Below are 16,243 nucleotides of genomic sequence, written 5' to 3' on the forward strand. Positions count from 1 at the left end.
GGAGGTGGTAGAACTGTCAGTGGGGCTTTTGAGTCTAGATGTTCCTAACCTTTTTTAATGTGTGTGCCATAGCAACCTGGTGAAGACCTGGACACCCCCCCCCCCCGCCCCCCGCAATAGTTTTTTTTAAGTATTTATTTATATATTTTTGGCCACATGTGGAATCTTAGTTTCCTGAACAGGGATTGAACCTGCGCCCCCTGCACTGGATGCAGAGTATTAATCACTGGACCACCTGGGAGGTCCCTCAGATTGTTTATAAATAGATTAAATCAAAGAATTATAAAGAAAATATGTTGATACACAATTATCAAAATATTAGTAAATGTGTAAGACAGTAATTCTTTGTACATTGAAGTCTAGCTGCAAGTGTAACTACCATAATTTTGAAGTTCAGTTCAGTCGCTCAGTCGTGTTTCTTTGCCACCCCGTGGACGGCAGCACACCAGGCTTCCCTGTGATGAGTATAAATGTTGAGACATCTGTAACAAACTGTAATGTATAAAATATTGTGGTTTCATTTAGGTATTGCTAATAATACTGTTGTTTCCCAGTGTTAACTGAAATACTCAATTTCAGTTGTGGTTTAAAATAACTTTTTCTCTTCTCATCCATATTCACACAACTTTTACTGGGAGTCTGTTGACCAAACGTTAAGAACTTCAAGGCTAGCCCACAGTACCTAAGCACTGAACTTCTTCCTATCAGCCTCAGCTGGCAGAATAGGCAGTTGTCCAGTACTCCATCAATGGGGTATGTGGTGGTATGGGGTATGCGGTTCAAGGAGGCATGGCCCCTTCTTTTATCTTATTATCCCACTGGAGCTTTAAAACCCCCGCTGATCCCTTTGTACATTCAACGGGGATATATGTGCTGTAAAGTACATAGAAAAAGTTAACTCAGTTATGTCTGAAAGGGCAGGCTATAGAATATCAAGAGGTCACAAAAGTAAATGCCTTCAGCAACTAGGCAGATAATGACACTACTGAACAGGTAATACATAAAGATAATTGCCAATTAAGTCTTAGTCTCACCACTTGGGGGAGTCCCATGACCAGATCTCTGGAGAATGAAGATAATCAACTCTATTTGATTAATCTTTATTTCCATGTGGGGATAAGAAACTAGGGTTGTCAGATCTTTTGATTTTTTAAGGGAAGCTAAAAAGTGGACTTTTTATGACAGTTTTTCTATTGTGGTCAGCTAATTTAAATTTTAACTGTGTGGGCCAAATAAAATTCATCTGCAGTAACTGTGGGTTATTAATTTGTGGACCTCTGATTATTCCAGCAGCACCTTACAGGGGCTATGCACAAAAATAGGTCATCTCTAAATATACTTACAGATGATGGCAAAAAATTGCACATACGGATAACAACCTAATGCATCCAAAGGCAAGGGCACTAAATGGTATAAAGGACCGCAATTGCAGGACAACACAAAGGTTTTTGTCCTCCTGGTGCAAATCATGGAGCAAAGACCTTTCAGAATGTAGGGGAGGACACAAGGTTCAACTATGGTGGGAGTACCTAATCCATGACAAAAGGCCAAGTTCTCTTCAAAAGATTTTATTTCAAAATAAAGCAAAATTTCCACCCACATAATGTTTCCAAAGGGGGGGAAAAAAAAAAGACAAAAAAAAGAGTGTTTTGCCTCCTTCTACTCTTCAAAGAGAGCATGGCAGTGCAAATATCTCTAAAATGCCTCTGTTTAGTTCTCAGAAGCTAAGTCCAGTCATTGAAAATGCTTCTCCATTTTCAGCTGACGTGAGGCTTGTTAGGAAACCTCTGTAACAGCTTATTCAATTTCCTGGGGGGTAAACTCCCCAACTGTCCCAGATCCTCCTGGATTGATCTCATTTTTCGGGCTGCCTGAAAACACAGAACAAAAATTAAAATGACAGCTCTGAAGTTGGCCCTGACCTAACTAATAGTTCTCACACAACCCAAATTACACTAAGGTGTTAACCAGACTGGAGATCTATCTCATCTTCCTAGTTCCCTTTCATTCATAGGACTTGGGATCCACGAATGATTGTAAAATCTGAATTATACAATTTAGTATACAATTGCCAGCCGGCAATTTAGTCTGGAAACCAAACAACCTGTCCTTTACTGTCTCTAGTTTAAACAATAATGTCAATTTGAAAAGCAATTTAAATTTTAACAAGTGGCTTTCCCATGCATGTCTTCGCTTGATAAAAAAAATTCTGTAAAAAGAGTATTAATTATTAACCTCATTTTGCACCCGGTGAAGCTGAAAGCAATGAAACACTCAGCATCACAGCGATTTCAAAACAGTAACCTTTCCCACTCTGGCGTGACTCAAGTAGCTTCTAAAAATCTCCTCTCCCTTTCAGAATGAGAGAGACTTTCCTATCACCAAGCAAGAACAGGAAGAACCGCTCCTGAATGCCCTCTATTTTCCTCCCAAAAGGGCACCCCAGAAGCCTCCTGTCACCTCAGCCCTCGAAGCACAATCGAAGAAGTCGCGGATCTCTTTTTTGCACGCTTCGTCGCGGAATTCATTCTGCTTCCAGCAAGCCATCATTATCGACATCTCCGTGATACAGGTCGCCTCTGGAGGGGCAGAACGGGAGCATCCTCAGTCACAAAGAAACCCTTACTTTCCGACCCTCCCACCCAGTAGCCTTCGGCACTATTCCAGCTTCCGCTCTGGGGCCTCCAAGGCTCACACGACTCACCGCCCTTCTCCCGGCGCCGTTCCCCGACATGGTCAGCTAGGATGAGGGGCTTATTGGGCTTCAATATAGGCTTCCGCGGATTCCCAAGCCGTGCTAGCCGACCCCGGAGGCTTGGCGTCGCCATTGCGCACGGAGCTCCCGGCAGGCTCTGCGGCGCCGTGCGTGACCCTGCGTGACCCCTACGAGCCCGATGAGGCTCGGCTGCAACCCACCCACCTCCCGCCCCAGGATGCTCTTCTTTCTTTTCTTGGCGGTGTCGCCTTGATTCCGGTTTCGGACCCTGGCTGGTGTAGACACGTGCAGGTTAGGAGGAGAATCTTTGGGGCTGTTTTGTGGGTCCACGCTGACTTTTGTGAGCTCTGGGCCCTGAAGTCTTGGGCAGTACTGGGCCAGGAACACCCAGGTAAGAGCGCAAGTTTCGGGTGGTAAAGTCTGCATTAGAGAGTGATTGACATAGGCAAGGACAGAGAGGATGGGAGCGGATCAAAATGTGAGACTTAAAGATGCTAACTAGGGGATGATTTAATTTTAATAAACCTTAAAGAACTGTTGGTTTTGATTACTTTTAGAGCCACTTCGAAGCCGCGAAGAAAAATAGGTTCATTTATTTGAACAGCTGCTGCTGCTTAAAGAATCGTTTTTGTACGAGACAGGCCTACTAAAAGGGCTGACAAAAGAATTAAACAATCTTGCTGAGAGGAAATGATTCAGTATGTGACTCCTGAAGGAATCCAAGAAGGAACAGCGAACATCTTGAAAGCAGGATGGACGGCTGGGGATGGAAAGCCATCAACAGACTGTTCCTGTCCTTGGTGCCTGAGAGGCGCATAAAGATTACCTGGGTCTCTGTCCTTGAGGCAGAAAAACAGGGATAAATGTTAACTGCACAGGATTATCATTGAAGGCCACCTGGCCTGCTATGTTCATGTAAACACGTACAAGCAAGTCTCAAAAAGTATAATAAAGCAGACTTGAGATCAGTTTGGGCACCTTCACCTCGTGGGGGTGTTGGTCCCCTGATCCCCGCTGTAACTTCCTTGAGTATTTATCATTCTTTCGCCACTGTGGCGCTTTGGGGAACCTGTACTGTTGAGCTGGACTCGACAAGTGACACCCCAACAGGGACCTTAAATGGAAACCAGTTTTCGAAGCTTCTCCTTAGAAGGCAAGGAACTCGGGGAATTCTGACCGAAGAGGTGGATGTGGAAAGTACCTGGTGAGTACACCCCGTGGATAATTCAAGCAGGTTAACAATGGGTCATGGGTTGCCATTTCCTTTTCCAGAGGATCTTCCCGACCTAGGGATCGAACCCTGATCTCCCGCATTGTAGGCAGACACTTTACTGTCTGAGCCACAAGGGAAGCCCTAAGCATACCGAGTATATGCAAGTCTTAAAAGACTTTGTTGAAAAGCTCGGGAGTGCAAGTTTCTCATTCTGCTTTAAAAGACTTTCTTTCCGCTATTGGAAAACATTGCTATTGACTTGATCCAGATAGAGGGACTTTTAGGTATAAAGAATAGCAAGAAGTTATGCGTTGCCTACGCAGAGCTTATCATAGTGGGGAATGTATTCCTTTGTCTGGTCACTGGGGAATCTTATTAGCACTGCGCTAGGACCTTTACATTCAGAAGCCTCCGATTCTGAAAATTCTGTAGAGACAACACATGAACAGTCAGAGAATGAATCTCGTTTATATGAGAATAGTGATTCTGAAGGGGAAAAAGCACCTCTGCACCCCAAACGAAAAGAGCGAAAGAAAATAAAATCGTATGGGAGTAATGATTCTTCCCATGGTTAATGTGGCTCATCCTTCAGCACCCTTAATGGAGCCACCCCCTTTAGATCCGGAGACTCCGTGGGATGATGGCATTTTGAAACCTCGTCTGACAGTGCCCAACCATATTTCTCCCTTTCAAAGGGTAATTAGACAGGCACAACTTCAAGGGGGTGAAGATGCCCTAGCCCTCCCTGTGGTAGTCACTCAGGTTTCCCCTGGTCCACAGGATCCACGAGGTGCTACTACTAATGATTATCATCCTCTTCCTTTTAAGACAGTCAAAGAGATAAAACAAGCATGTACACAATATGGTACTAACTCTTCATATACTATGGGTTTAATTCAGGGACTTTCACAAGCTGAAAGGCTGATCCCTTTTGACTGAGATATGGTTGCAAGAACTTGTTTTTCATCCTCTGAATTTTTACAATTTAAAACCTGGTGGCAAGATGAAACAAATCCACAAGCTCATTAAAAATGCTGCTTCAAATCCACCTATTAACATTTCCTTGCAACAGCTGATGGGGTCAGCAGGATATTTTGGAATACAGGCTCAGTTACAATTTGATGAGCAGGTCCTCTCCCAAGTACGATTTGTATGTTTAAGAGCTTGGGAAAAGCTTAATCCTCCTGGACATACTACTCCATCATTTACACAAGTTAGACAGTCTAATGGAGACCCTTATGTTGACTTGATAGCCAGACTTTGAAAACATTTAATGAGCACGGTATCTCAGCCTAATCTAAGGAACATGCTTTCACAGCTGTTGGCTTATGACACTGCTAACTCTGAATGCCAAAAGTCTCTCCAGCCTTTAAAAGCTTGGGGGGTGTGGGGTGGGAAAAAAGCTCGGGGGAAAAAACGAAAAAAAAAAAGGAAGAAAGAAAAAAAAAAAGCTCAGGGAAGCAACTTGGAAGATTATATAAAGGCGTGTCATGATATTGGATCAGAACCCTATAAGATGCAGTTATTGGCACAGGCCCTTTCAAAAGGAAAAAAGGACAATAAAATTAAATGTCATGGATGCGGAAAACTGGGACAAATGAAAAAAGATTGTAAAATAAAAAATAATAATGATCGAAAAGGGGAAGCTAAAGCCCCTGGATTATGTTCTAAATGTCAAAAAGGAAATCATTGGGCTAATCCATGCCATTCCAAATTTCATAAAGAACGGACTCGTCTGTTGGGAAATGCCTTCGGGGCCGATCTGGGGGCTCCGAAAACAATCCGAGCTTATGGAATGGAGTCCCATTCACATATCCTCCTCAAATATTAGAAAACAATTAATCTATGATTTACTCCCAGCAACCTCGGGCAGTGCAGCAGTAGATATTCCTGCCCTAGGTAATCAATTATTGATGCCATCTATGGGAATATGTAAAATTCCTACAGGAATATGGGGTCCTCTTCCAAAAAATACTGTTGGGCTTATGATTGGTAGTAGTCGTCTAACTATAAAGGGCATTCAAGTACAAATTGGAATCACTGAAGATTTTGAAGGGGAAATTCATGTTATGATGAGTGCTAGTATTCCGTATGAAATAAATAAGAGAGACCGAATTACATAACTCCCTTCTCTTGCCTTACATAAAGATTAATAATTCCCCTAGGAAAGAGAGGGAGGATTTGGAAGTACGGGAAAACAAGTATATTGGCAGACCTGTGTTACTGATGAGAGGTGAAAACTAGATATAGAAATAATGGAAAAGAGATTTTCTGGGCTCATGGATACAGGAGCTGATGTTTCAAAATAGCTGTAAAACATTGACCTCATTCCTGGCCATTAAAATCAGTTCCTACTGTTATAACAGGAATAGGGACTATGAATAATATCTCTCAAAGCTCTCAAACTATGCTCTGTAAAGGCCCAGAACAGCAAACTGCCACTTAGCAACCTCTGGTTGCAGATATTCCGATCAATTTTGCGGGACGAGATTTATTAATGCAATGGGGAGCATATGTAACCATACCCACTATATCCCCCAAAGCTAAACAAATTATGTCCAGTATGGGATATAACCCTTTCCAAAATCCAGATTTATCCTAGCGGCCACTGCTTCAAAAAAGACTGCGTTAAAACTGACTTGGCTTTCAGAAAAACCCACTTAGATGGAGCAGTGGCCCTTAACCAGAGAAAAACTGGAAGCATTATATGAGCTAATAGTAGAACATAAAGAACAAGGACATATAATTGAATGTACTAGCCCCTGGAACTTCCCAGTTTTTGTTATAAAAAAGAAATCAGGTAAATGGAGAATATTAACAGACATAAGAAAAATTAATGCAGTAATGGAACCCATGGGAGCCTTACAGCCAGGTATTCTCTTACCATCTATGATTCCTAAAAAATGACATCTTACAATAATAGACTTAAAAGATTGGTTTTTTTTACTGTTTCTTTAGATTCTTCTGATGCTCCTATTTTGCTTTTACTGTCTAGTGTTAATACTAGTCAGAGATATCAATGGACTGTCTTACCTCAAGGAATGATGAACAGTCCTCAGTTCAGTTCAGTTCAGTCGCTTTGCAACCCTGTGAATTGCAGCACGCCAGGCCTCCCTGTCCATCACCAACACACGTCCATTGAGTCGGTGATGCCATCCAGCCATCTCATCCTCTGTCGTCCCCTTCTCCTCCTGCCCCTAATCCCTCCCAGCATCAGAGTCTTTTCCAATGAGTCAACTCTTCGCATGAGGTGGCCAAAGTACTGTAGTTTCAGCTTTAGCATCATTCCTTCCAAAGAAATCCCAGGGCTGATCTCCTTCAGAATGGACTGGTTGGATCTCCTTGCAGTCCAAGGGACTCTCAAGAGTCTTCTCCAGCACCACACTTCAAAAGCATCAATTCTTTGGCACTCAGCTTTCTTCACAGTCCAACTCTCACATCCATACATGACTACTGGAAAAACCATAGCCTTAACTAGATGGACTTTTGTCGGCAAAGTGATGTCTCTGCTTTTCAATATGCTATCTAGGTTGGTCATAACTTTCCTTCCAAGGAGTAAGCGTCTTTTAATTTCATGGCTGCAGTCACCATCTGCAGTGATTTTGGAGCCCCCCAAAATAAAGTCTGACACTGTTTCCACTGTTTCCCCATCTATTTCCCATGAAGTGATGGGACTAGATGCCATGATCTTCATTTTCTGAATGTTGAGCTTTAAGCCAACTTTTTCACTCTTGACTTTCACTTTCATCAAGAGGCCTTTTAGTTCCTCTTCACTTTCTGCCATAAGGGTGGTGTCATCTGCATATCTGAGGTGATTGATATTTCTCCTGGCAATCTTGATTCCAGCTTGTGCTTCTTCCAGCCCAGTGTTTCTCATGATGTACTCTGCATATAAGTTAAATAAGCAGGGGGACAATATACATCCTTGACGTACTCCTTTTCCTATTTGGAACTAGTCTGTTGTTCCATGTCCAGTTCTAACTGTTGCTTCCTGACCTGCATACAGATTTCTCAAGAGGCAGGTCAGGTGGTCTGGTATTCCCATCTCTTTCAGAATTGTCCACAGTTTATTGTGATCCACACAGTCAAAGGCTTTGGCATAGTCAATCAAGCAGAAATAGATGTTTTTTCTGGAACTCTTGCTTTTTCGATGATCCAGAGGATGTTCGCAACTTGATCTCTGGTTCCTCTGCCTTTTCTAAAACGAGCTTCAACATCTGGAAGTTCGTGGTTCACGTATTGCTGAAGCCTGGCTTGGAGAATTTTGAGTATTACTTTGCTAGCCTGTGAGATGAGTGCAATAGTGCAGTAGTTTGAACATTCTTTGCCATTGCCTTTCTTTGGTATTGGAATGAAAACTGACCTTTTCCAGTCCTGTGGCCACTGCTGAGTTTTCCAAATTTGCTGGCATATTGAGTGCAGCACTTTCACAGCATCATCTTTCAGGATTTGAAATAGCTCAACTGGAATTCCATCACCTCCACTAGCTTTGTTCGTAGTGATGCTTTCTAAGGCCGACTTGACTTCACATTCCAGGATGTCTGGCTCTAGGTGAGTGATCATACCATTGTGATTATCTTGGTCTTGAAGATCTTTTTTGTACAGTTCTTCTGTGTATTCTTGCCACCTCTTCTTAATATCTTTTGCTTCTGAACAGTCCTACTTTATGTCAAATTCTTATTAATCAGCCCTTATCTATCATTAGACAAAAATATCCCCAAGCTTTTGTTATACATTATATGGATGATATTTTATTGACTCATCCAGATAATCAGTTATTGCACTATATATTTTTAGACACTCAAAATATATTGAAAGAATTTGGCTTAATAATTGCCCTGGATAAAATACAGAAAATAATTATTTGGGATACATTCTTAATCGTCATACAGTATCTTCTCAAAAGATACAAATTAGAACTGATCACCTTGATACTCTGAATGACTTGCAAAAATTATTAGGAGATATTAATTGGTTATGACCTACACTGGGTATCTCTAATTATGCTTTGACAAATTTATTTAATAAATTTTATTTAATACTCTAAAAGGAGATACAGATCTCAACAGTCCATGAACACTTACAGCTGAAGCCAATCAAGAATTACAAGAAATGAATCAAAGCATACAAGAAAAACAGTTATCTTGAATTGATATTCAACAACCTTTAACTGCTTTAATTATGCCTAAACCTCATTCCCCTACAGGAATAATATGGCAAAATGAATTTATCAGAATTTATAATTAGAATGGGTATTTTAACCCCATAAACAAACAAAATTATTGACTACCTATGTAGACTTATTAGTAAATTGATTTTTAAATTGAGGACTCTTATTCGACAAGTTTCAGGATATGATCCCAAATATATAGTAGTTCCTTTGGCTAAAGATCAGATAGAATGACTTTTTCCACAAAGCGTGGAATGGCAGATAGCATTATCTGATTTTATTGGTACAATTGATTGTCATTACCCATCTTCTAAATTAATCAATTTTCTTAAAAAACAAGCTTAACTAGATGCCATAATTACTGTCCTATCAGACATTCTAATACCCATTAATAGTATCTCAGATTCTCAATATGCTGTTAAGGTAACTTTCCAGATAGAAACTATTCATATTCCTGTCTTGGACTTTCCCATTCTTCAATTATTTTCGAAATTACAAGATATAGTTAGGAATTGACAATTTCCATTTCATATTACTCATATCTGCTCTCATTCTCAATTACCAGAACCTTTATCAGAAGGTAATGACCAGATTGGTATTAAATTAACTACATTCCTTACTCCCACTCAGTTTCATGATTTAACTTACATTAATGTCAGAGGATTACAACACTGATTTCAGTTATCCTGACAAGCTAAAAATATTGTTTTTCAATGCCCTACCTGTCAAACTTCTACAGTAGTGCCCATGAATCAGGAATGCATAAATCCCTGTGGATTATATCCTAATGACTTATGGCAAACTGATGTTACTCATATGCCCTGTTTGGTAATTAAGGTTTAATACATGTTTCCATTGACACATATTCTGGAATGATTTTTGCTTCAGTTAATAACAGAGAGTCAACTGCTCAATGTATCCCTCACTTACGACAAGCTTTTGCCTATATGGGCCTACCAAAAACTATAAAAACTGACAACGGGACTTCTTATAAAAGTCATATCTTTCAAAAATTTTTAGCTGACTGGTCTGTACAGACATTTCTTATAATCCTCAAGGACAAGCCGTCATCAAACGTACCCACTGAACTTTAAAACTTACACTACAAAAAAAAAGGGGGGAGAACAGTATGGCTTGGGACCTGTTTCCCCTAAGGATAAAATAGCTCTAGCTCTTTTTACTCTAAGTTTTTTGGACATAAGGGCCATATGAGAAACCAGCAGCTGAGGTTCACTGAAACTTTTCACAACAGACTAAAGATACTTCCCTTAAAGTTCCTTCCTTATAGGAGGTTTGGCAAAAAATATTGTGGGAAGAGGACAGGGAACGGAAGCAGGGTGTCATGCTTAAATAAGGAAGAGGGGATGCTCTTGTCTTAATAGAGGAAAATGAACACCGATGGATCCTGAGGAGGAGAATCTGGTACTGGAAAGAAAAAAAACATGATTTGATATAGACCCACCCTCCCGACCTCGGACGCCTGCCATGCCGTACCTTACATTAGAACTTGGGCCTGCCAAGACCAAGCGAACATGAACTGCTACAATACCCACTTGGGGTCAGATAAAGAAGTTATCACAGGAAGCTGAGAGCCTAGTTCATCATCATGGCCTTCCAAAAACATCTGCCAATCTACTACTGGCTATGGTAACCCTTATCACAGTGTCGGTAAGTGTTCAAGCTGATTCCAGTCATTATTGGGCATATATTCCCAATCCTCCTTTATTAAGACCCATTACATAGGAAGATTCAGTATTCCTATATTTGTCAATGATTCAGCCTGGCTTTCCTGGTCCTTATGATCAAAGCCTTCCTTTACAAAAGGAAGAAGAAGGACGATCTCTAAAAAATTATACAATAAGAACAGACAGCACATCCATTTGTATAGGATTTGGAGAATTCTGTTTAAAGATAGGATTCCAGGGATGGCTCTCTATTGTAGAAAAGCCTGGAGAGAATAAGAACACTTTTTTCTTATTAACAGCACTTACTTTTAAAGAAAGAGAAAATTCCACCATACATTATAGTCCTCCTAATCTTCCAGGCTATGCTTTAAGAATAGGACATGGTGTGGATGGAGGACTGGATCCAGTGGAAAAATGGTAGACGGTCTGAAGGTCATCTGTTACTAAATACTTCTGAGGGACAGACTATAGATTGGGGCCCTAGAGGAACCCCTAAGATTAAAGGAACAAATATCTCTAGTCCATGGATATATCATAATGACACACTTAGTACATATGGAAATGCATCTTTGATATGGCAAGGAGAGGGATTTGCTCCCCCCATTCCTCAACTTATCCATCACCCAGTACATAATGAGATTTGGAAGACACCTATGGCTTTAAAAACCCTTAAGGCTTGCAATGGCCGTTATACTGAATATATCTTAAATGATCCTAAGGCAACTTTTAATTTTACTAAAAATTCTACTCCTACTATTCAGGCCTGTGTAAGATTACCTTTTGTATTTGTTAGGGCCAGCGATATAGAACATCTCTACTGGTCTTATAAATTGTATAAATTGTTCTTTTTATACTTGTTTAAACAATACCATTCCTTTCAGTGAATCTCGGCAAAGTATGTTTTAAAAACTCAGGTATTTGGATACCAGTGGATTTACAAAGAGACTGGCAAGAAAGCCCTACTCTTTATGCCATAGAAGAAATTATAAAAGCAACTTTTAAAAGAACAAAAAGATTTATTGGTATGTTAATAGCAGCTATTCTGGGAATTATAGCAATAACCGCCACTACAGCAGTGGCCAGAATAGCATTGCATCAGTCTGTTCAAAGTGTTCATTTTGTACAAGAATGGCCTAAGGATGCAGACGTTCTTTGGCCCACTCAACAAAAAATAGATGAAAAATTGGCTTCACAAGTGGCTGACTTACAACATTCTGTTATTTTATTAGATAAATTGGTAAGTCTACAAAAACAAGACTAAAAGTGTGACTGGAATTACACATCATTCTGTGTGACTGCACATAAATATAATCAATCAACTTTCAACTGGGATAAGGTTAAACGACATTTACTAAATCAAGGAAATATTACATTAGATATACAAGAATTACAACGTGACATCCTAGACATGTTTAATAAAAAACTTGATGTGATTACTGGCTCTTCTTTGCTTAATGCTCTAGCTGATGAACTGTCTTCCTAAATCCTCTCAAATCAAATCCTATGGTTATGACTTATAATTAGTTGCAGTGTTTTATTAATCATTCTGCTTTGTCTCTGTATGGTCTGGAGAAGAATAAGAAGCAGCAGCAACAGTTAGCCTTCTTGACTATATTCAATTATCTACAGAAACAAAAAGGGGGAGATGTAGGAGACAGGCCTACTAAAAGGCCTGACCAAAGAGTTACACAATCCTGCTGAGAGGACATGACTCAGTATGTGACTCGTGAAGGAATCCAGGTGGGAACAGCAAACATCTTGAAAGCAGGATGGCCACCTGGGGATGGAAAGCCATCAGCGGACTATTCCTGTCCTTGGTGCCTGGGAGGTGCATAAAGATTACCTGGGTCTCTGTCCTTGAGGCAGAAAAACAGGGATACAAAAATATTAAATGTTAGCTGCACAGGATTATCATTGAAGGCCACCTGGCCTGCTATGCTCACGTAAACACGTGCAAGCAAGTCTCAAAAAGTGTAATAAGGCAGACTTGAGATCAGTTTGGGCGCCTTCACCTCGTGGGGCTGTTTGTCCCCTGATCCCCACTGTAACTTTGAGTGTTTCTCACTCTTTCGCCACAGTGGCGCTTTGGGGAAATCTGTGCTGTCGAGCTGGACAGTTTTCTCATTTGTAGTGATCTCATTGGATAGGGTGAGGTTTAAGCACTTTCTCACATTCATCGTTTTATTTAATCTCGCCAATCCTGCGAAGATACTTTGCAGTATCATCTCTGTTTATACACTTGGCCCTTGGATTGTAATGCCTAGCTTTAACTAGACTTGGTTCTAAGTGACCTTTTCTCCCCCCTGCCCCTCTGAAGTGACTTAGCTGTTTATAAAACTCAGTCCAAAGATGTACCACTGATGCTCAAGGCATTGACACATGATCTCCAAGAAATGTTTCTGGTAATAGAAGGATAACTTGGACAGCCTTACAGTTCATAAGATGATTACTTTGGAGGAGCAGTGTTTATTTGGTTATGTAAATTGTGTGTGCTAATCACTTGTCACAGATATTTAGAATCGTCCCATTTATCTCTGCATGACTGGTTCTTTTTGTTCTGTTGAGTCTCACTTCATGTCAAAGAGGAGTTCCCTGATTCCATCCAAACCACCGTCAACATGTTTTATTTTCTTCATTATACCTATGATAGTCTGGATTATTTTATTCATTTATTGTTTGTTTACAGCTTTAACCCCAACACCCAGTTAAAATGTACACATAGTGAGAGCAGGGACCTTGCCAGTCTTGCTCAGTGCTATATCCCAGGGCCTAGAGCAGTGCCAATACATACTTGTTAAATGAACAAATGTTTGAAATATTTTTGCAAGTCTCCAACTTTACCATGTTCACCCCAGAAATAAAATCAAGCAGGAGACACTGTTTAAAACGAAGCCATTTATTAATACAAAATTAAACCTGAGATAATAGAAAATAGCAACTCTTGGGAATTATAAAGGCATCAGCCCCATGCTCCACCCCCACTCCAGCAACACAAATAAAGTTGATTCCTACTGGACACTTCTACCACTAATAACCTCAAGCCTGCTGAGGCATACAGAGCAGGCTGGGCCCCAAACCACAGAAAATTCACATTACTTGCTTTCTCCACAGAGAAAGTGAAGCCCTTAGTTGGAGAGCCATGTGGCGGCTACTGGTTCTGCTTTCCCTTGTGGAAAGGTAGCACCTGGCTTACCTTGCTCTTCTGTGAATACTTTTGTGGTAAGAGGAATAAAGAAGAAAGTCTCGGAAGCACTGACCACAAACCAGGGATGAGTCTCCATCCACAATTGTTCCTAAACAACTGGCCTACTTTGTACATAAAAGTGCTAAGGTAATGCCAGTTGAACTGGTGTAATTAAACAAGTAAGAATGATTCTACACCTTGCATAACGATTGCCTACCCATTTTATTGCACATAATGAAATCTGAGTCCTAACTTTAGTTTACACTTGGGTAATACTGTATTTTGTATACAATATAAACCAGTGTCTGCATTTAAATAGCTTGCATGCTTACAAATCAGAGTCCTGAATTTGGCTTTTGTAAGAGTCCATACTATATCAAATTTTAACGTAAGTATTTTCAAAGGTCTGTCTTGTTCTTTTCTGCAAAAGTCCATATTGTTACGAAGGGCCCTTCTTTTTCTTGGCTGTTCCTTGGAGCATGTGGGATCTTAGTTCGGGACCAGGGAACTAAGGATCAAACTTAACCCGCTGCATTGGAAGGCAGAGTCTTAAACACTAGACTGCTAAGGAAGTTCTTGAAGGGCATTTTTTATTGAATAAAATGAAAAAAGGGAGTTCCCTGGTGGTCCAGTGGTTGGGACTCTGCTCTTTCACTGCCACAGGCCCACATTCAGTCCCAGGTCAGGGAACTGAGGTCCCACAAGCTGTGTGGCACAGTCAAAAAAAGAAAAGAATCACCCTGACAGTGAAATCCAGCCTAAATTATACCTTTGGTTGGCTACATCTTCAAAGGTCACAATAAGTGCAGGGCCCTAGTGGAAGCATCATATATGTATACATGAAAGTGCAAATCCAACTGCGACCCCATGAACTACACATAGTGCATGGAATTCCCCAGGCCAGAGTACTGGAGTGGGCAGCCTTTCCCTTCTCCAGGGGATTTTCCCAACCCAGGGATCAAACCCAGGTCTCCCACATTGCAGGTGGATCCTTTACCAGCTGAGCCACAGGGAAGCCCAATATATATATGAGCACCCCACATATATAAGTGTTGTGAGGTCTATGGCAGCATTTCCATTTTGTGGGATATTATATAGTTTCATGTCAGCCAAAAATTGTAAAGTCTCTGATCTTTACCCCATTCAAAGCAAGTGCCATTATGTTTTAAAATAAACACTTGATGTTAGCTTTGATGTAAATAAATAGCTAGATTTTTTGAATTTAAAAACAAACTGGTATATCACACGTAGAACAGTTTAGCAGGCTGTTCAAAATATTAAAAACAAAACCGGATAGAAACCCAAGGTTCTATTATACATAGTCTATACTGAAGTCATAAGCATCATCTTCCTCTTCAATCTTTACAACCACAGTTCAGTTCAGTTGCTCAGTCGTGTCCGACTCTTTGCGACCCCATGAATTGCAGCATGCCAGGCCTCCCTGTCCATCACCAACAACTCCCGGGGTTCACTCAGACTCACATCCATCGAGTCAGTGATGCCATCCAGCCATCTCATCCTCTGTCATCCCCTTCTCCTCCTGACCCCAATCCCTCCCAGCATCAGAGTCTTTTCCAATGAGTCAACTCTTTGCATGAGGTGGACAAAGTACTGGAGTTTCAGCTTTAGCATCACATATGGTGGGTTAGAGGTTAAAGCATCCTCCTCGAATGCGGGAGACCCGGGTTCGATCCCTGGGTCGGGAAGATCCCCTGGAGAAGGGAATGGCACCCCACTCCAGTACTCTTGCCTGGAAAATCCCATGGAGGGAGGAGCCTGGTAGGCTACAGTCCATGGGGTCGCAAAGAGTCGGACATGACTGAGCCACTTCACTTCACTTCATATACACATGCATACACACTAAACCAGATATATTGATAAACTGTGTGATTTCTCTAGTGATAATTCATTAATACAGCCAGTGTAGCTCTAAGATCCAAGGTGTTCTTTCTTGTCCCACTGCCCCAGAAAAAGCAGATGATCTCCCTCTCCATTAAGCTGTATGTTTAAACCACAGTAATAGAAGTGTTTGGCTACCTCCCCAAATCTAACAGCTTTTTATTTAGCCAGCCACTCATGATGGCTTAAATGTCTTGCTTCACCTCTCATCCCCTTGGGTTTAGGGCCTTGGATGGACTTCATAAAAATGTGGCCTCAGTAAGTACTAAAAAGTTATGCACTGTAACAATAATAGAATGGATTAAGTTGGAATGTTTATCCCACTTAAAAGTGCCACAGAATATGAGACAATACGAGATAATTACTAGAGCTATAT

General features: G+C 40.9%; 1 protein-coding gene across 1 annotated transcript; it reads right to left on the reverse strand.

Annotated features, from left to right (window-relative positions):
• Positions 1–1,552: 1,552 nt before the first annotated feature.
• CHCHD1 (coiled-coil-helix-coiled-coil-helix domain containing 1) lies at positions 1,553–2,845 on the reverse strand. Its single transcript, XM_052640884.1, has 3 exons — positions 2,705–2,845; positions 2,461–2,579; positions 1,553–1,871 (listed from the first exon to the last, which is right to left on the reverse strand). Exons 1-3 carry the CDS (start codon positions 2,826–2,828, stop codon positions 1,758–1,760), a joined length of 357 nt encoding a protein of 118 aa, XP_052496844.1. The 5' UTR covers positions 2,829–2,845; the 3' UTR covers positions 1,553–1,757.
• Positions 2,846–16,243: the final 13,398 nt, after the last annotated feature.

The sequence above is a fragment of the Budorcas taxicolor genome, chromosome 5 (assembly GCF_023091745.1).
Source record: "Budorcas taxicolor isolate Tak-1 chromosome 5, Takin1.1, whole genome shotgun sequence".
In the NCBI taxonomy this organism is placed as follows: Eukaryota; Metazoa; Chordata; class Mammalia; order Artiodactyla; family Bovidae; genus Budorcas; species Budorcas taxicolor.